This window comes from Eretmochelys imbricata, chromosome 7 (assembly GCF_965152235.1).
Source record: "Eretmochelys imbricata isolate rEreImb1 chromosome 7, rEreImb1.hap1, whole genome shotgun sequence".
Taxonomy (NCBI): domain Eukaryota; kingdom Metazoa; phylum Chordata; order Testudines; family Cheloniidae; genus Eretmochelys; species Eretmochelys imbricata.
The window spans coordinates 102,946,354-102,969,053 of record NC_135578.1 but is presented as its reverse complement, the minus strand read 5'-3'; the positions used below and the strand labels follow the sequence as shown (position 1 = coordinate 102,969,053).

The window sequence follows — 22,700 nt, the reverse complement described above, 5'->3', positions numbered from 1 at the left end:
TTAACTTCTGAACAATCCCCATATGCACTGCTCTAAAACAGCAACACTAACTGCATCTCTCATGCCAAACAGTACGATTTCTGAGATTTTTATATCTGGAAATAAAGCCCATTGCTGTTTGCTTCAATTGATTGGTTGCAGTAAACTGAAAATATTTTCCCTCGTGACATACTATAAACATTATGCTGTACTTGAAAAAAAAATCAAAATTATCTAAATTATTTGACACGTCTTAAAAAAGTTTCTGATACATTTACCCTCTCATATTAGTGGTTCGCTTTATTTCTTTTGGGCAAGGTTTTAAAACTGATATACCTGAAGTTAAGCCCCTAAATAAAGGGGTCTTATTTTCAAAGATGCTAATTGCCTATTGCTTCAATGGGATTTGTGAATATTCAGCAAATCTGCAAAATCAGGTCACTTTTAGTCGGTGGATTAAAATAGATTTAACTTTAGGTACTGATATTTGAAAATTGTGTCCTCTGTCAGTTAAACAGGTGTTATATACTATAGTTTTATTCAGTCATAAATTATAAAGAAAAATAGGTTGAATTGCTACTATCATAGCAAAACCAGTATATTTCTTCATAGTGCCTTGGGCCAAATCATCCCTGGAGTAATTTCTTAGAAACCAATAGATATTAGAGCCAAATTCAACTCTGACAGGTTTCAGAGTAACAGCCGTGTTAGTCTGTATTCGCAAAAAGAAAAAGGAGTACTTGTGGCACCTTAGAGACTAACCAATTTATTTGAGCATGAGCAGCAGGAGAGTGAGTTTGGGGGGGGGGCGGAGGGTGAGAAAACCTGGATTTGTGCTGGAAATGGCCCAACTTGATGATCACTTTAGATAAGCTATTACCAGCAGGAGAGTGGGGTGGGAGGAGGTATTGTTTCATGGTCTCTGTGTATATAATGTCTTCTGCCGTTTCCACAGTGTGCATCCGATGAAGTGAGCTGTAGCTCACGAAAGCTCATGCTCAAATAAATTGGTTAGTCTCTAAGGTGCCACAAGTACTCCTTTTCTTTTTGCAAATTCAACTCTGGTGTCTCTCCCAGGGTGATTTTGGCCACTTGGGGTCATCTCAGTTATAGATATATGAATGTGTATGGAGGTAAAACCTTTGTGCGGGAACTGAACCCTAAGAAAATATGTGTTTTAATATAATGACATGAAAAGGATGTATTTACATTTTGAAAAACAGAAAATACATAGATATATTCTGTAAGATGGCAGTATTTTAGGCATGGCATGTAGTGCTGCATATCGTTAAGGTTGCCCATCACTTCCCACTATAAAACCCTGTTTTCAGTTTCTTATACCTTTTGCCAGACTTAGAAACATAGAATATTAGGATTGGAAGAGTCTCAGGAGGTCATCTCGTCCAATCCCCTGCTCAAAGCAGGACCAACACCAACTAAATCATCCCAGCCTGGGTCTTAAAAACCTCTAAGGATGGAGATTCCACCACCTCCTTAGGTAACCCATTCCAGTGCTTTACCTCCCTCCCAGCGAAATAGTGCTTCCTAATATCCAACCTAGACCTCCCCCACAGCAATGTGAGACCATTGCTCCTTGTTCTGTCATCTGCCACCACTGTGAACAGCCGAGCTCCATCCTCTTTGGAACCCCCGCTTCAGGTAGTTGAAGGCTGCTAACAAATCCCCCCTCACTCTTCTCTTCTGCAGACTAAATAACCCCAGTTCCCTCAACCTCATCTTGTAAGTCATATGCCCAGCCCCCTAATCATTTTCGTTGCCCTCCGCTAGACTCTCTCCAGTTTGTCCACATCCTTTTCTGTAGCGGGGGGTCCAAAACTGGATGCAATACACCAGATGTGGCCTCATCAGTGCCGAATAGAGGGGACTAATCATTTCCCTCGATCTGCTGGCAATGCTCCTACTAATGCAGCCTTCTTGGCAACCAGGGCACATCCCTGACTCATATCCAGCTTCTGGTCCACTGTAATCCCCAGGTCCTTTTCTGCAGAACTGCTGCTTAGCCAGTCAGTCCCCAGCCTGTAGCGGTGCATGGGATTCTTCTGTCCTAAGTGCATGACTTTGCACTTGTCCTTGTTGAACCTCATCAGATTTCTTTTGGCCCAATCCTCCAATTTGTCTAGGTCACTCTGGACCCTATCCCTACCCTCCAGCATATCTACCTCTTCCACCAGCTTAGTGTCATCTGTGAACTTGCTGAGGGTGCAATCCATCGCATCATCCAGATCATTAATAAAGATGTTGAACAAAAGTGGCCCCAGGACTGACCCTTGGGGCACTCCGCTTGATACCAGCCTAGCTTGAGAACAGTCTAGCTCCATCCTCTTTGGAACCCCCCTTCAGGTAGTTGAAGGTGGCTATCAAATCCCCCCCTCACTCTTCTCTTCTGCAGACTAAATAACCCAAGTTCCCTCAGCCTCTCCTCGTAAATCATGTGCCCCAGCCCCCTAATCATTTTCGTTGCCCTCCGCTGGACTCTCTCCAATTTGTCCACATCTCTTCTGTACTGTGGGGACCAAAACTGGACACAATACTCCAGGTGTGGCCTCACCAGTGCCGAATACAGGGAAATAATCACTTCCCTTGATCTGCTGGCAATGTTCCTACTTCAGCTACTTGGGCTGAAATTTTCTAGGCAGTGTTTCCATGCTGAGATTGCATGCTGAATGAGGCCAGGGTCCTGTGGAAAAAACAGTATGTGATCATGTAATTAAAACAAGGGGGCCAAATCAAGATTGCAAGGACAACCTGAATTCTGGCATTTCCTTTTCAGTGCTTGACTCTACGATCGTAACATTTTTAAGGTAGTTATTTGTGTGTGTAATCTATTTATAAAGGCACTGGCTTTTCCTTTTCCTTTTTGGTCTCTGTAGACCTCGGCAATGTACAGTGTTTATACAGATCAATTATGTGAAGTGACCTGTCACCAAATAACTCTTATACAGTTTTGAAAACTAGACAACTATGGATAGACTTTGTATTATTTCACTTATACCTTTAAGTCTCACCTCGTTTGAACACTGAAATTGCATTCCTAAGATCCAAGACAAGATTTACAGCTTACCTTTTGGGAACTGATTTTTCCTGTGGATATCATTTTCTTCCAGTGCAGTTTTTGATAAGGCCTTTATATCACATACACAATCAGACACAGAGATTTTTGGTTTCAGAAAGCTTTGTGCTCGACTCTCTTTGGACTTTGAAGTGCCTTTGGATGGATCTCTGTCTTTCAAAGAGCCATCAACATCAGCCCTGAATTCATCTTTGGGAGCTCGCTCCATAAGGGAAGCAGGAGCAGTTGCATTGTACTTGTCTTTAGTGTACTGCCTCCTGTGGTTTCCAGAAAAAGTTTGCATTCCTATAAAAAAATGAAATAAAAGCAAATGGAAGAAGCACCTGGGGAAAAGAGCCCATTTCACACTAACAGCTACTGAAAACAATATTTTTGCGAGCTTCTTTTTAATGCAGTTTGCTACTTCACAAGTAATGTTTTCATCAAATTAATAATTCATTAATTAATAATATAATAATTAACATCACCAGATAACTTTGCAACAGGGATGATGTACCACGGCCATAAGAAAGCAGTGTGTGAGATCATTAGCTTCCTCAGTTCCCTATTCCATAAATTGCATTTCAGCATGTTATCCTTATTCCTAATACAACTGCCTGCAATTATAAATTAGAAACTTCAGATCTGATACAAATACCAATGCATTACTGCCACTGGGATGCAGATTGTTTGGAATGCAATGTTATCTGTGTCTTAAAAAAAACTGTGAAGAAAAATTATTGCAAAGGCTATTCTCCATAACGGATAGACTGTTGATCTAAATCACACATACATTCTACTGAGATATTTTGGAAGGGGTCAGTGTAAGGCTACTCCACACACACAGCTGCTATTTGACTTTTTCCTGCTTTCTCTCACTGCTAATGGACTGGGCAGAACTGTTCAAGAGAGATTGTTGAATTCATAGTCATAGTAAGGACCACAGCAGCAATGGTAGTGATAATGAGATGTGAGATCCATGATGACTGGCATAGCCTAAGTAGTTAGGAGTTTAGGACCAGAACTTTAATTGCTTCAATACTGCCCTATATAGTTGGGCTATTACCTTGGAAGTCCCAGAATTAAAGGGAAATTGCCATGTTCCATCATCACACAAAGCTGCAGCAGGACCAGTAGCAGAGAGCGTAACTTGCATACGGTGCATTTTCCATTTTGACGCTCTCCAACCTCAAACTGCTGCTGCCAGAAACACAGCCATTGCAGTAGCAGAAGCCTGTTGCAGCAGCAGTAGAAGCATGAGTCAGTCCAGCATTATTATTTATTGACTACTGACAATGTGTTCTGTCTTGTACAAAATTGCAGAGATGTAATGGTCCCTGACACCGAAATCTTACAGTCTAAGCAGACAAACAATATATGTGTATAGAAACACACACTTTACAGAACAACAGTGTAAATCTCACATGAGAAGAGTGCTCTGAGGAGAAATTTGAATGAGGAGAGAGAATTCCAAGCATTAGCAGCAGCATGGAAAAAGGGCATCTAGATCAGAGGGAGAGAGAGAAAGAAAGATATAAAGGGGATCAGTTAGGTGAGATTTATTTTAAGTCCCCATGAACCGGTCCCTATATTCCTGTGAGGTGTGCAGTTGCACTGCCGTGCACCCATCAGCATGGTTCTGGCCTTATATTGTTAGTGATGTGCATATATTGCCTGCTGGTGATCCGTAACAGGAAGTTGGCCCAGGACCTGAGGATTTGAGGGGGATGAAAATGACCTGGATTCATCTAGTATTTGGAGAACAAATCTGAGAGAGAAGGAAGACTGGAGACTTAGGTGGTGTGGGGGCAGGAACGGGAGAGAAAAACCTGACTCAGGCCAAAAGTAAGAGACAGGAATTTTATTGTCTTCTATCTGCAACAAATAGAAGTACATTTAACAAGCTACTGATGTGTCGTGGAAATCACATTTAGAAATACTGGCCATGTGACCCTCTGTCTTTCCAGCCCCAATACTTCCCTGAAGAGGAGACACAAATGACAGGATTAATTTTCCCCCTCCACTCCATCCCTGAATAAAATCTGCCACGAAGTAAGAGATGACTGATCAGGGACATGTTTGGCTCTCCCCCACCTCTGACAGATTACGGATAAGTGAAGGTTTGGGGTGAGGTGGTAGTCTTAGGTTTCCAAACCACGCACTGCCCCGGCCCAGCCCCCACTCCACCCCCATTCCAACCCCCTCCCTGCCTCTATTCCAACTCCTTCCCCAAATCCCCGCCCCAGCCTCACCTCTTCCCTGCCTCTTCCCCTGAGCGTGCCACGTTCCCGGTCCTACCCCCCGCCTCCCTGGAGCATGCTAACCCTGCCAAACAGCTGTTTGGTGGCAGCCAGGCGGGAAACGCTGGAAGGTAGGCGGAGGAGCGGGGATGTGGCGCTCTCAGAGGAGGAGAAGGTGGAGCTAGCGGTGAGGGGAGCTTGGCTGCCGGTGGGTACAGCGCACCCACTAATTTTTCCAGCCCCAGAGCACCCACGTGCTGCAAACTCCCCTTCCCTCTGCTTTCTGAACCCATTGCTTCTCAGCTGCATGGGGAGGGATCCCTGTACAGGGAGCTGCACCTCCATTTGCTCAACCCCCATGCATCCAGACCTCCTGATATCCAGACCCTTCTGCCGAGCCTCACCCCCCCACACTCGGAACCCCCTGATAAGCCCCACTCCCCCTGCATCTGGACCACCCTAGTGAGCCCCCCACTCAGACCCCCCTGCTGAGCTCTATCTCCCCTAGACCCCCCCCAAACTGAGCCCCAACCACCTTCACCTGGACCCCCCCTGCAGAGTCCCATTACCGTTGCACCCAGAACCCCCAACAGCCCCTGTAAATCCATATTCCCTTGCACCCAGATTTTTTCTCAGTACTTGTATAAATGTAAATATCTAAATATGATAACTCACAGTGAGACTCACAGTGGGCATTTCTGTAATTCAGGACAATGGACCTTGATGTACCTTGTTCTTGGCTCACACATAAAGCCAAGGTTAAGAACAGAGCCAATCTGGCAAATCCCTCTCCCCACCTTATGAATTAGCTAGTCTTTCAATTCAAAAGATGCAGCCAAACCCAGCCCTTCCCTAGAAAAAAAGCAGACACAGACTCAGAAGATGGAAAAAAAAACTCAAACAAGCTGTCAATAATTTTAGCTAATGTATGCAGATGAAATAATGCATTAAAAAAAGAAAAAGGCAAAGATGCTTAAAACTGAAATCACAGAGTCTCACTCTTCACATTCTGGGTACATTTTCCACGTACTGTGTGGGGAATTAAGCATGTAACTCTCATTAAGTCTATCTGGAGTTGTATATCTAACTCCCCAAGCAACAAACTGGAGATATATATAACCCTCTGAGAACAGCTAGAATCGCCACTGGCTGAGTAGAGGGATGTTTTTTCTATTATCCCAGCTGAAGAAAGACTTTAAAACCAATGAACAAAGACATGAAAGTGTAATGCTTTGGGAAACACAGGAGAACAAAGCCCACAGAAAGAGAAAGCAGAATGACTGCCGTTAATAAAATTTGCTAAAAATATTTATCCTAGTTGTAAAAAGTTGAACTAAAAAAGAAAAAGCAAGAGCAATTAATTAAACTGGAAGAAAAGTTATTTCTGCCTCCTGATGCACGAAGCAGAATACAGCAGATCATTTTCCAAATAAGCACTTGATGGAAGTACCACTCCAAAACCCAGCCTTGTAACAAAAAGAGGGAAAAGGTTAGAACAGTTCTGTAAAATTGATGGTAGGTTTTCAAATGTGACTAGTTTCTTGATGACAGTAAAATGCAAATATTTTTCACTGTCATGTGTGCTTTTTAATTTTATTTGCTGAGTATTTGCTTGGAACTAAAAGAAAGTGACTTTGTCCTGCACTAGAATAGATTAAACTGCATCATCCCAAAAATATTGTCCAGTCTATGCAAAAATATACTTCTTTTGCCATTGTCTCTAAATATTCCTCCTTGCTTTACTGCATTATAAGGAGGCTTTTAGGCTGCTTCCTCTTATTTCATTTCAGGGATTTTTACAACTCATGACAAAATAACTCTGAAATTGATCAAAGATCATTTTAACAGCTGTATGGAACTATGAATTAGCAATGATCAGCAAACAAGCTTGACAGGATAAGATCAGAGAAAGAGATGCATAGGTTGTTTCTCTCTGTGTCATCACTGAAGTCAGACGATCACACCACTGATCTTCTTTCTAGGCCACCGGCCATTTTATATAATGGTCCAATCCAGCTAGGTGCTGAACACTTCCTGCAAGATAGTGGGAACTGATGGTGCTCAGCAACTCAAGCTCTGACAGAACCATAGGGGTAGCAATTAAAAACTTACGTTTTGAGAAATATTACTGGTTCCAATAGTTTGTCCCATTTTAAGTAGAGGCACTCTCAGGCTGTGTCTACACTATGAGTGCTTTACTAGTACAGGAGTACCAATATACTACAAAGGCAAATCTCTCCTAGGGCAGATCTACACTTAGCATGCTGCAGCTGGGTTGCTGTAGCACTTCAGTGAAGATGCTACTACGCTAACGGGAAAGCTTCTCTCATCGGCATAGTTAATCCTCTTTCTCCATCGCTGGGAAGAGTCTTGCTAGAATCTTACTGAATTACCTGCTCCCTCTTGCAAAGGAAGTACTTCCAGAGTCCCAGTGCGGCTTCAGACCATCACAAGGCACCACCGACATGATTTTCGCAGCCAGGCAGATCCAGCAAAAATGTCAAGAACAACACCAGGAGCTCTATATGGTCTTTATCAATCTGACCAAAGCCTTCGACTCTGTCAACCATGAGGCTCTGTGGAAAATCATGTTAAAGTTTGGCTGCCCAAGCAAATTTATCACCATTGTAAGACTCTGCCACGACCAGATGACTGCCTCCATCCTGGGCAGTGGCTCTACCGCTGAGCCCTTTGTCATCCCAACTGGCGTAAAACAAGTTTCTGTGCTGGCACCCAGCCTTTTCTCCATTTTCTTAGCAGCTATGAAAACATTAACCCAAGACTGTCTCCCACAGGGCATTGGCATCCAATATCGGACTGACAGCCACCTCTTCAACCTTTCTCGTCTCCGTGCCAGAACTAAAATAATATTGGCAACAATAACCAAACTCCAGTACGCAGATGATTGTGCTGTAGTTGCACACTCAAAGGAGGATCTACAAACAGCCCTTCATTGCTTCTCTGAAGATAACAAAAGCCTACGGCTAACTCTGAACTTCAGCAAAACAAAAAATTCTCCACCAGCCAGTGCCCGGTCATTCAGCAGATCCAGCAAGGAAGATCTACATCGACAAAGAAGAGCTGGAAAATGTAGAATACTTTGCCTATCTTGGCAGCCATCTTTCACAGAGGGCAGACACAGACGTCGAGATTCAGCACAGACTCTGCTGTGCCAGCCTTGCCTTTGGCAGACTGTCTTGCCAGGTGTTCAACAATCACAACATCAGAACACATACTAGACTTTTAGTTTATAAAGCAGTGGTCATCCCAACTCTCCCCTACAGCTGTGAGACTTGGGTGACCTATAGAAAACATCCGAAAAACCTGGAACGCCAGCACCAGCATGTTCTTCGGAAGATTCTCAACATACAGTGGGAGGATCGTTGCACTAATGTCAGTGTCCTCACAGAGGCCGACATCTTCAGTGTAGAGGCCCTGATAATCCAGCACCAGCAGAGCTGGAGTGAGCACTATGTGCGCATACCTGATGTACACTTACCAAAACAACTGCTGTATGCCCAACCCCACAAAGGAGAAAGGAAACGGGGAGGCCAAAAGAAACTCTTTAAAGACACCCTCAAGGTAAACATCAAGACATGTGGCATCGAAACCACACACTGGGAGACAGCAGCCCAGGATAGGGATAACTGGCAAAGACTTGTCAGAGAGGGAACGTCCACTTTTGAGGAAAATCACCTTGCCCTGGTTGCAGAAAAACACCAGAAAAGAAAGGAAAGACAACTGTCATGCAGCAATCGGGGCCCAACCCTGACTTCCAACACCACCTGCAACATATGCCAATGAGCCTGTGGCTCAAGGATTGGACTCCTCAATCACCAAAGGACCCACAAAAAATAAAACCTGTGATAAAGATCATCCTCAACCTCGAGGGATCGCCGACAAATCCACCTTTGTGAGAGGCAGTAGCTATGTCAATGGGAGAAATCCTTTTGTCAATATAGTGCTGTCTACCCCAGGGATTAGGTCGATATCACTGTGTCACTCAGGGGTGTGGATTTTTCACACCCCTGTGCGACAGTTATATCCATGTACGTTTGTAGTATAGACCGGACCCTAGCGTGGACACAGGTATACCAGCAAAGCTCCTCTTTGTACCAGTATAGTAAAACCACCAATGCCTGTCCCCTGAAATGAAGCAAGCTAGACTGGTAAAAAGACAGCTTTGCTCACATAGCTGCATCTACACTAGGGACTTCTTCCAATTAGGGATCACACCTCTTCATGTACCTGACCAACATAGCTATGGTGGCAGAAGTCTACTGTAGACATAGTCTCTTTCTCAAACCCACATGGTCTCTCAAACTGGAAAGGAACCGTTTAAGTGCAGTCACTGTATATAATAACACAGTGTTTTAAAAATCCTAAAACATTCTGGATAGTTTACATTTTGTACAAAGCTCAAATTGGGGCCATATGCACTTATATGCTGTATAACCTCTTCCCCCAAGCTGGCAACTTCTGCTCCAGAATCGAAGCTTTCATTTAAAGCAAAAACATAAGTCTCAAACTCTTATGATTGCAAACAAAACCTTCAAAACATGAATCTAGCAGTACACAAAGAGCTTGAAACAATAGTTCTGAAAGGTGGGAACTGCCCCAGAGGTGATCTTAATGGGGTGTTAATTCAGATGCCCAGTTATGTTACTATAAATGTCAATATTGTTAACTATTTCACTGTTATTCAAAGCATGTAAAAGAATAGTGGCAAACATATTGTGAAGATCTGTACAATCTACTGCGGGTGATCCTTGGAACAATATCATCACTTTTTTTTACCCAGTCAAGAAGAAATCAAGCCCAAGTTGTTTAGCAGAGACTAGCCGGACATTTGAGTCCCACTGCCTGGCACTCAAGCCAAAATATCTCGTTAGCTGCCTTTCAAAGTTAATTTTTCAATATAAATGAATGAATGGGTTGTGGGGTGGCAGGGTATGCCATTTAGAATTTTCACCTCTGGAAACCTACTACAGATTCAACAAAGCCTCGTTTGACTTCCAATCAAAGATGTATTTCGTGACCCCCATCCATCTCACTCCTCATTTATACACATCACAAACCATCACAAAATTCATCCAAACTGGCCAGTTTTGCTCAAGGCCTACAACAAGTTTAATAAGAGCATTTTAGGTCACAAATAAAGAGGAATACTTGAGAGGCATCATGGTCCAGTGGGCAGAGCACTAGATAGAGAGTCAGGAAACCTCTGTTCTGTTCCCAGCTTTCTGACCTGCTGTGACATCTTGGCCAAGTCACTACAGCCCTGTCTGTCTTTGTTTCCTCTCTCACATTTTTCTGGCTTGTTTAATTAGAGTTTAGCTCTTCAGGCAAGGGACTGACTCTTACTACATGTACATATAATGCTTAGTACAATGGGACCCAGATCTTGGTTGGGCTCTCTAGACACTACTATAATACCAATAATAAATAATAGCAACAATAATAAAAGGCACGAGTAGAACTCTGCATGAAGCTTGTGGCACATCTGCCTGAACTATTAGCTCACAAATAATCACACCACTTTGTGTGGGTGTACACGATCCTTCTTACTCTGAAAATAAATGGTTTTTCAAAAAATGCTTTAGAAGCTGAATCTATTGCATTGCTTATTTTGTAGTTAAAATGGAAAAATGACAGTGGTGCTCTAGGAATCACATATTTTCAGTTTCTAGGACAAAAATGGCTTGCTTTTGTGAAAACTAACATTTGATTATGAAAAGCTGTATTTGCGAAACAGCAATACAAAGGTTGACGTAGGCATTGTCCCTTGAGGTTCCAGCCCTGAAACTGGAGCTGAATGGATGGAGGCCCATTGATTTCAGTGCACAGCAGAGGTAGAGGGCTCCACCTGCATACAGCTTATTGCAGGTTTGGGGTTTAAGCAATACCTGATGTTTCATAGGAAGGTGAAAATAATCCCATAATGTATCTAAACAACTGGCTAATAATGCTTAACATAGTAATAAGCACTCCATAGTGCCTTCCAATTTAAGATCTCAAAAGCACTTAATTAATGAAGCCTCTCAGCACTATTTTGTGATAGATAAAGGAATCACACTCAACACTAGTGTAATTATACAGATACTATATAAGAGCACTGCAGTTTAGGAAGGACATGATGTACTGATCTAGCCCAATGCTGCTCAATTGAGAGATTTGATGAAATAAGAGCACAATGTGGAACAACTGCATCAGAATGAAGGGGAATAATTCTGCCTAACACATGCACCTGCAGGAGATTATCTTATGCCTTGAATCATTAGATTTGACCATAAGGTATCTTATGTTGAACAGCTACAGAATATTTTAGTGGCCATGAAGTAATCCACTAATATTATTTGATTCATCCTCTTGCATCAATGAGTTCTGCAATTAATTCTACACTGCATAAACCAGATTTCTTTTATTTAGTCTATATTAACTGTGGTTATAGTTTTGAGTCCTCCCCCTTCTTCTTGTAATTAGGGGCAGGATAAAAGGGGGAACTGTTCAGTTTTCATTAACCCCTTCATAATTCTAAATACCTCAATCAAGCCCCTGTTAATTATTCTTCTTTCCATCATAATTAATCCTAAAACCATACCTCGACCCATCTTTGTTGCCTTTCTTGTGGTGTCCTTTTGGTCATGCTGTAGCAAAGCAATATCTTTTACAAACCAAACATTTCCAGGTAGCTGGTCCTTAGGCTGAGTGGGTCTCTGTTGATATTTTTAAGAAGAATTATGAAAATGGTTATTATAAGAAAATTATTCAAATTGGCTGATGCATTTGTGAGCCTTTTTCATAACATTTTAATATGCTCTCTAGATCAGACATTCATATTCACATCATAATGATGTCCTACTAGAAGATGTTACACTATATCGTAGTGGCTGAGAAGGTATTTTTTGTGCTAATTTTTATAAAAAAATGTCAGTGTGACTCAATACAGTGAAATGGCTCTTGGGATTTTAAAGTGACAAGAGAGATACCCTTAATATGCTTTGATTAGAATACCATGTGGCCAGTGTATCTTGTTATTCATCAGCTATTTCTGGTAATTTGCTATAGACAGACTGAGCCAGATTCTCATCTCATTTCCAATAGTGTGGCTCTGTTAGGGAGATTTTGACAGCCCAACAAAATTCCTAGGTCAGTACAGGAATATTGATTATTATGCTTATTGACAAACACATCTATGTTAGTAGGCCTTTGTAGCAGCCTTAGCATAACTAGGCAAGCCAGAGGGGAGCAGTTTGAGTGACCATGAGAAGTGAGCATGACCCTGCTGCCTTCCTAGTTAGGCTCTCTTTTGAAATTGCTGAAGTCTGTCTCTTTAAAAAAAACAGGAAGTCTAGTTATATCTTTGGACTGTTCTTGTATGGAAATACAGTTGCTGGACTAACAGATTAAAAGTGCTTGCTTAATGGTTTTTGTTTTGTTTTGGTTTTGATTGACATGTTGTTGATGTAATTTTAGCAGTTACTAACATAAAAGGGGTAGACAGGTCTGAGGAATTTGGATTTGACCTTCGGGACAGCTCTTGGAATCCCCAGTGACAGGCGGATAGCTGGCCACTTGAATCTTGTCGTTTGACCACTCAAGACCCTTCCAGACCATGGATAACTATTGCTTGGGGGCACTCTAACACTTTTGCATATGTGTGTGTGCTGAAGAGCTAATAAAACAGTAATTTTGGATAAAAGCAATTTGGGTTTGTGCCAATCTTTAACCAGATGGACAGGCTGTGTCCCCAGTGATTTATCTCCTGACACCATCTCACAAAAAGTAAAGTTACCAAGAGCTTTGGGTAGAGAGAACCCCAGGTAACAGCTCCATTGACTTCAGTGAAGTTACTATTGATTTACACTAGTGTAAGTGAGAGGAGAATTGGGTCCACTGACTCCATCAAAGAAGCATACAGTTAGCGACGCCACATAGCTCACTTCAAAACATTATTCTAATTACCTAAAAATGCTATCTTGTCCTCCACTATTTGTCCTGAAAGTGTCAATGAATGCCTGAGGTTACCTTAGCATCATCCACAGCTTTGCATAGCATTTTACATCTGAACAAAGTGTAGGCAGATCAGAACCATGGTATTTTTCACTCACTTTGAACAAGTGCAAATGAATGAAAAAGTAGGAAGACAGGAAACAATCAGGCCCTCGATTTTCACATGCCAAAATGAGAACAGTCTATATTTTAACTTTTGTCCCTACCAGACAAGCTGTTCTCCTTTTGAATAAAAAATCAATTAGCACAATCAGTTTCATTTATGGAAAATTAAAAGAGGCTCCTTGGAAAATTCCAGGAACTTAGAATACAATCTTGTACTGGATTAATGCCTAGAATAGCATAAATGGGGCAGAAAGGAATTCCAGACACAAATGAATGTGATTTTTCTTTCATCATCAAGAGAAAATAATGGAGCCTGCATCATGCATGTTAATGAGAGCTTTGTCATTCACTCCAGTGAGTGTAGGACTGGGCCTAATGTTTGTTGCAGGATAAAAGCTTGATTGTACAATGTGCTTCCCAGTCAATTTACAAGTTACTGCAGGATTGGGCCCTAAAATGAGTGGGATGAGAGGGACTCCATGGCTAATGTGAAGGGCTCTGTATAGTCTTATACAGTGGAGAAATTGTTTGTGAACAATTAGTTCCATGTGAAAATATTATGGTTGTGATTACAGCCAAGGTCACAGAAGCATCTAATGACCTGCTGCGGAAGTACCAATCATGTAACTGAAAGCAGATCTAGGGGCTGCTTTGGTTTATGCAATTGGGAGTATATTCTCCCCTTCATGTATATGTTTATCTCCCATGACCTCTAATGTGAGCTATATATCAACAAGGAGTGGGGTTGGGGCAAGACAAGATGTTCTTTGATTCCCACATTTTCTCCAAATAAATAATTAACCAAATTAAATTCATGCAAGTTCTGTTAAAAAAAAACAACTTGAGCTATTCCCTCATTTTCCTTTTAGACATGATGAGCCTCATCCTCTCACTTCACCCCACCAGATTCTGGGATGACAGGGAAATTGATAATCATAGTTTCAATGAGAGAGCAAAACTATAGGGTTTAATACTCTGGCTATTTAAAGCAATTAAAAGGATTGCCCTGAGATTAGGGGACATTCTATATTGAAAAGCATAAGGGGAGAGAAGAGGGAACCAAGAATAAGGGATTTCTTGACATTGCTGACTACAAGTTATACAGCTAGGCCTCCATCTTGCAAGTGGTAAGTGACTCCTAGAGTCAATGGAAATTGAGGGTGCTTAGTACTTACAAAAGTTACTCAGTAGATTACAGGATTGGGACATTTTCCTAAAATTGTTAAACTAAAATAATCTAATGTGAAATATACACAATGACACGAAACATTTAGATCTAGAGAAAACTGACAAGCTCCCTCTTTTTAAATGTATAACGGCTGAAGTAAAACATCAAAGTACTCCTTTTAATATGTTTTTGGGCATGTGATCCTCGGCTCTGAACAAGTCAGCACCAGTTACTACTTCCATAAAGCCCCCTTATGAACATTTTGGGCCAGATCCTCAGCTCAGATAAATCAGCATAGCTCCACTGAAGTCAACAGATATATGCTGATTTGCACCATGTGGGGATCTGGTCCCTCATTATTTAGCAAGTGTACACTAAAGTGAAATCTTCTGCGTCATACTTCACATTCTGCTGTCTTCACCGCCACTACCGCTACACTCATACTAATACTTGAGAACAAATTGGCACCAGCTGCAGCTACTCGAGTTGCTGAACAATAAATTCCATATTGTAATTAATGGTTCTCATGTAATATTTTAAACACCAAATCATTTTTTCTTCTAATCTTAAATTCTAGGCCTTTGTGTGGTGACTTCCTCAAGGGCAGATGATCAAAAAAACCTTCAGAAGCTCACTTTTTTTTTTCATTGTAACCTTTCCAACGTATTCAGTAACTGAAAATAAATACAATGCTAACAGTACTTTCCACTCCTATGCCTTAGTAACAGACTAGGTTAGCCTGCTAACCATGAGCTCCCTTTAGTTTAAAGGTGACAAATACATATTTCAATAAAAATGAAGAAATTTTATCTTTATGTGCTGAATGCTCCAATATCCAGGAGAGTTCAATGTATAACTATTTTTTAAACAGACTTTTTTTGCATTTCAGGTACCCCAAAGATACGTCAGCTTCTCTGGAATCTAGCTCAGCATTTTTACCACACTCACCGAATGTGGTAGTTGAGTGCACATAACATCCCAGAATTATGCATTCTGGGATGTCACAGGTGTTTGTCCTTTAATGGTCTATGAGACCAGGACACGGGAGTTCAGGCAAATGACAAGCTTTTTTTTTGTTATACGGTGAAGTTTTAAATAACATTTTAATAATTATTTTATAGCCCAAATACAAATATTAAATATTTTTAAACAAATAACAAGACACATACTTAAATATGGGATCTTGAAATAAAATAATTGAAAACCAGTTCTCTTCCCCTTTAACTAAGAAGACTTGTGATCAGATATCTATGTTGTCCATGCAAGAGCTGTTGGAACTCTTCAAGTTCACGTACTAGTTGATAGGACTCTTTTTGCTCCAGCATTTGCTGAAGGAACTCTTTTGCTCAAGAATGAAGCAAGTTTACAGTGTGTTGGGAGACATTTAGCTTTCCACAAGATCAGCTCCTTTCCTAGCTTTCCTCATCCAGTTTCTTAGGCTGCCTTGATCAAGTAAACTTGTGCTTTCATTTCAACAGTCCTTCAACTAAATGACTGACAGTCAGAAACACTCCTCTTAGGTCTATGACACCATCTCTCTGCTCTGTACCCTTCATTAATTCACACCTTCCATTTACTATCTCCATGTGTAACATGGGTGTCATCCTTGATCCTGAACACTCCTCTCCCAACCCTTATGTCTGCCTATCCCCAATTCTGCAGAGTTGTTTATGCATCTGCCACCTCACTTGACTTAGCTCTACTGAAGCTTCATCTGCAGAATGCCTTTGCCACATCCCGTCTCCATTATCACTGCTTCCTTCTCTGTGCTCTTCACCAGTCTCAACTCCCTAGATTCGAGCATGTACAGAATTCTGATGCCTACCTTTTTGCCCACACTAATAAGGGTGACCATAACACCTCCGTCTTCAAACATCACCAATGGCTCCCTATTCATTCCATAACCCTATTCAAAATTGCTTCTCCTGTTTCAAGTGTCTTTCATGGATTAGTTCCAACCTTCATCACAACAGAACTTGCCCATCTCCACTTTCCTCTCTGCTCTCCTCACTTATCTAGCACTGGCTCTTTCTCTGGCTTCACTTATCCTCATGACTGGGGTTGCCAACCCTCCAGGATTGTCCTGGAGTCTCCAGGAATTAAATATTAATCTTTAATTAAAGATTATGTTATGTGATGAAACCTCCAGGAGTATGTCCAGCCAAAATTGGTAACCCTACTCACCACTCTTAGTGTGAGAGCATTCTCTGCTGCTTCTACCATCTGAATTAGATTTCCTGTATCCCTGTGTCTTATTGAACTTACATTGCATATCATAGTTTGCGCTCTGTATTCCTTTCCCACACCTCAGTTTCTGATCTGCTCAAATTAACCCAGTTTAAATTATAGATATGACCACCAGAGACTCATGAAGTCACCCTACAGGACCAAGATTGATATATCAATCAGTATTAATAATAAATATAATATAATATAATATTAATATATCAGTATTAATAATCTGCATTAGTTTAAAAAAGACTTTTATTTAATTCAAAGGTTAAAAAGAATTTTTAAAACAGTTTAATTTATTTCTCTTTGCTCCTTTTAAAGATTCAGTCTGCACAACCAAATAGGACATGTAAAATTTATATATTATTGTGAGCCAAGGATGACAACTGACAGAGGGCACAAGGGGCATACAGGTTACAGGAATCCTGGGGGTGTGGTATTTACATTCTAGTTCACCAAAGAGAGTCATGTAGGGTTTCTACTGAAAGCCTGTGTGACACTGATCATCATAGTCTTTGCAAAATATGTGTGTAGACAATATACAGTGAGATATACGTATTGGAAAATACGTTCTTAAGGCCTTGACGTTAAAGGTGGGTCACTCAGAAGTAGCACCTTGAAACAGACTTCTCCATTCAGGAGATGGGAGAAACTCAACTCCCTGGCTGACCACTGTGTTATGTGTCTTACCACAGAAGTCTATTCACATACTGAGTCCAATGCTAATTAAGAGCTCCAAGGGACTTCAGAAGGAAATTACCAGGAAAGGGTAAACAGCAGGGGGAGAGGAGAAAGGTGGGAGAGGGGGCACCCTGTTTTAGAGGTGAACACCAAAGGACTAGTCTGGTATATCTGGAGGTGAAGAGAGACACTCTGGCATCCTTCACCTAGGTAAGGCAATCTGCTAGCAGTCTTGACCTCATGAAAGAAGGATCTCAGAAATCCTGGTTGACAAATGCTGTGAGAAAGACTTTGGGGTATGTAGTGTCTTATCAGATAAGAGTGCATCTTTTTAGTTGAGTGTAGATTCTACAATGCATGTTATGATTTTATTGTATACATAGCAAACAGAAATATTGGAAACAAAGGGTTATCATACAAATCCCTATGCTTTGCTAAACTTAGATTGGTTTATAGTGAAAGCAAGTATAAGTGCTATCTGTTAAGTGGAGCTGTGTACCAAAGTGTGACTAGTAAGCTGCCATGTACTGTTCCTTTGGGAACAGGAGGCCTGGAAATTCTGTGAGTATCTAGTGGATAAGGGGAGAGATATTGGATACTAGATATGACATGGACGCTCAGGGGACTTGAGGATTGGAGCACCTGTTGCTAGCCTGCAAGAGGAGCAATAAAGCCCACATGGGCTGAGAGGGGAATGCTTGTGTGGCTTGTGGCAGGTGGTGCAGGGACCTGACACCTGGCAGGCACAGACAAGGCTCCCTCATGTTAAGGGCACGTGGTAGTGAGATGGCTCATAACCATGTGTAAACCCCGGAAGCGTCAGAATTACACACACACACACACACACACAACCTGCAAGATCCCATGTTATTCTTCTTGCAAGCTAGGGTATGAAATTAAGACTTAAAAAGATCTTTATACTCCTGTCTTGAGTTGAAATAAAACAAATTATTTTTGTATTTTTAAACTTACCTTGTATTTATGAGACATCAGGTAAGATACATGATACCACACAGCTTGCAATGAAAGTTTAAGTTAACTTAAAAAGGTTAAGGCAATATCTCATTAAAAGTTATGACCAGACTCAGACTAGCAAACATTTAATTGCTGAGGGCTCAGATTATGACCTCAAATGGTCCTGATGTCAACATGATCACTATGAGAATGAAGCTGATGTGTTTGTGATATCATCAGGAACTTGAGGTGTGTATGTAGCGTCAGTTAGGCTTAGTCTGTGTTGTAGTTTATGTATGGGGATGGAGTCTACCGATTTTAACACGAAAACTATTTTGTATTAAATGCACATACAGACTGAGACTTTGAAAGCTGCCTAAAAGATTTAGATGTCCAATTCTCATTAAAATTAATAAGAATTAGGTGCCCAAAGGCCTTTAGGAAGCTTCAGAAATCCCACCTCTGATGTTCTAGCTTGTTTTTACATGTAACACATGGATTTGAGGCACTTACAGTACAGCTCTTTGATGGATACAGGAGCTGCAGCTTCAGAAGTGACTAAGCCCCTATAGACACCATTTATTTTCATTTATTTAAATTCTACAATGCGATTAATTAAAATACAAAGTCAACTGAGGTGAAACCACAGCTCTAAAACAAGGCTTTTGAATGTCACAACCATGAAACATGTCTTTGTGCACTAGCTGATAATGAGCTTTGGTTTACTAGGGAGAATTAGCATCTATAAACATATTCCAGATTTTCACCCCAAAATATGCTATAGAAAAAATACATTCATGGTATGATATACACAAAAAATTTCAATAACTTGAGATCAGTCATTTCACATTTACATCAAAAGCAAACAGGCCTATTGCTAGCTGACAGTTCTTTAGATGCCACCCACTATTAAACTCAGCTGTTGAAATCCAAGTCAAACTCTATTTGCAACATGAACAACTTACTGTCAGGAAGCCTGACAATAAAATTTAAATGTAAAACACTGAATGAGATGAAGCTGTGTGAATACTGGGCTAGATCCTCTCTGTTGCCCCGCATCTTCTATAGTAACCTGTGCCATTGCAAAGTGAGTGTAACACATTACCAATTCAGAATGTTAATGATTTACCCCATTTCAAGCACTTTGCACTGGTGTAAATTTTAATACACAAGGCAAGGAACAGTGGAGGATCAGGTCACCTGCCTATGGAAAAGGAAGATACCTTCCCATTCCACAAGATGGATGTTCCTGATGCACAATTCACTTGCCCAATCCAAACTGTGGTCTAGGCACCCTGGGTGGTCCATGGAGACCTGTCTGGTGATGTGGTACTGGCTCTCCTGCTGGTTTACAGCTTCCAAATTGCATTACAAGGCAGCTAAACACACATCAAATAATTTTCTAATTTTTTTTCCCATGTAAGCAATTGCTGTAGTTGAACAGGTGACTGTGATATGTGATCACAAATTGGAAGAGGCTCACCAGACATTTTATTAACATGAGGCCCAAACTAACATAAACATTTTAGCACTTCTGAATTAGATTATGTTTTTAGAATGATTTAAACATAAAAAGTGCTAAGGGGGTTGTTAACTATTGCTTGATGAATATATGCGATCAGGTCACATGAAAACTGAATTTGTTTTAATATGCCAAAATTTTAGAAGCCAAAATAAAAGTTCACTTATTGACTTTCTCTTCCCTTTTCCTGGTAAGGATATTATCCACCTACTGCCCTTCCCACATTCCCCAGAAAGCTATTGGCTAACTATGTATTGCTCCAAATTGATATAAGTTCAAATGTTTTAAGTTGCTGTGAACTCAGCTGGCAAGCCAGCTAATGTTGTAACGCACTGTATGGTGGCATGGGTTGCTTGTCAAATGGTTTGATCCTGCATTCCTTGCACAGCCCTAACTGAAGCATGGGATGAAGTGCAGTTTGACATGGCCATCTTCAAACCAAACCAGTCAATATTATAAGAGGGGACGAAGAAAATGAGTGTTGGCCTTGGAAATTTTAACTCTGTAATTTAGGTATTTTAGTGGGTGCAGTTAAAAAGGCTTTCCATTTTAATCAGAAAGGGCAAAAATAAATAAAACTTTATCTACTGTATAGAGTATCAGTCACTGTAATAGATAGGCACTACATATGGTAGAATAAAAGTGGTATACGAGTATAAAATGAAGGAACTCCACTTGTATTTCTTGGGCTCAGTCATTTATACTGGGAATATTACTATTTCTTCCTCTTCATCATTCCTTTTCTTTCTTTGTTTCTCTCATCCTCCTCTTCTCTTGTTCCTTCCTTCTACATATTACCCTCATACTCAAATGTTATTCTCAGCTACCATAATGTGAGTAAGCTTGTTACATACCCCATGACCCAACACTGAAGAAACACTGACACCAGCTCTCAGTAGTTTCACCCCAGGCTTAGATAGTTTCTATCTCTCCAATGGTCTCAGAGCGTCAAGAACAGAAAGGCTATCATTAAGGTAGCCCAGTTCAAGCCCATTAAAAGTTGTAGAAATCAGGATCAGGTTCCTGATTTGGACCCAGTAACATATCAATAATAACATATCATATCATAACATAATGGATACTGCATTTGGAAGACTGTGAATAAAATGGAAACTAATAGTTCTGAACGACATCAAGCACCTCAACATAAAATGGGAAGATTTGGAGAGAAGGGCAGTTGACAGGCCAGGATGGCAAATGTGGGTAGCCCAATGTGCAACAAAGCACAGGATGGACTAAGGTCTAAGGTAAGTATATGGTGAGCCAATGGAAAACTGGGTATGGGACAATACGCTTCCTGCAGCTAGTCATCCTCAAGAGGCAGGCTGCCACATATTACACCACCTGGAGTCTTTTGTTAACCTTGACTGATAGCACTAGATAAAGAAAGTTGTCATAGTCTAGGCCTGAAATGAAGAATGTATGAATCACAGTTGCTAGTCCTCTTCAGAGGTATAGGCAGAATCTTCTAGTTAGCGTTAGCTGTAAGAAGACATTTCTTGCAACTGGACCTATCTGGGTCTAGGAGACACATCTAGTAGTACTCAGACTCCAACATAGACAAATTCAAGCTAGTACATTTTGGGAGAAAGACACTTGGAAAGCAGTAATTGTGAAAAATACTTAGAGAAGACAGTGGATAGTTGATTAGTTTTACTTACAACGTGATATGGCATCTAAAAAGGCTCCTGCAATTTTGGCTACATACACAGAGGTGTCACATCATGAAACAGGAAGGTATGGCTTCATCACTTGAGATATTTAAAACTAGTTTAGACAAAAGCCTAGATAAATGGCACGAACATACTGCACTTGCGGTGGAATGGACTAGTCAACCTAATAGATCTTCTCCATCTCTCATTGTGATGATTCTATGAACTCAAAAGAGCTCTATTTTTCATTTTCTCACAAGTGAAAAAAATCAAACCAATTTCCTTTCATTTTAATGAGCAGTTTACATGACTCATGACTTTTGCTAGATTTCCTAAGATTTGTCACAGTTAAAGTCTGACAATATTTGAGTGCTCATTAATTTTTGGATCCTAACAAGAAAGACCATGCCCTTTTGGAGGCATTATATCAGTTGTATTTAAAAATCTCACATACGAAAGCTGTAGTAAGGTGATAAAACATCTTGTTATGTATTATACAGAAACATACACATTTGCATATTACATTGTCATGTGTATAAACAGTGTAAGCTATTTAAAAAGACAACACTTCCCACCTGGTTACCACAGTTATTTCCTCTTAAAGTATAGGTGGATAAATTGTGATAATCTCACACCTCATTTTCTAATAACTTCTGGCAAATGCTGACTTTTTTAATGGAAACCACTGTTTCTCTTGACCCCTGAGTAGTCTCAAAAAGTATTCTAGATAACCACTTCTAGCGTAAATCACATGCAGCATCTAAACTATGTGCAGCAGAGCCTTGCATGCATAGCATTTGCCTGTCAAAATACCAACAGAACATTTGTTCTTCAAAGTAAACTTGCAAATGCCTCAGATATACAGATATCACGGCTAAGCAGAGAAGTGAAAGAGTCAATAGCATCAGTCAGAGAGGATGCTCCTCCTATGTTCTTCTTCCCCCTCCCCATTTCCCTTATCCTCCTTACTATGGTTTGTCATTTCTGTGACTTCCAATGGCAAGAGGTTTGTGTCTAATAACTATTCGTGTTCAAATTGTGTTAAACACTCTGCCACTGGGAACCTAGCACCTTTGCAAATCCA

At 40.7% G+C, this 22,700-nt stretch overlaps 1 protein-coding gene across 1 annotated transcript in view; it reads right to left on the bottom strand.

The window, feature by feature from the left end:
- Positions 1-22,700, bottom strand: part of C7H10orf90 (chromosome 7 C10orf90 homolog) — a 100,585-nt gene that overhangs the window by 24,095 nt on the left and 53,790 nt on the right. Inside the window, exon 4 of the mRNA XM_077823398.1 lies at positions 3,062-3,355. Coding sequence (XP_077679524.1) covers positions 3,062-3,355 — 294 coding nt within the window. The remainder of the gene's footprint in view (positions 1-3,061; positions 3,356-22,700) is intronic.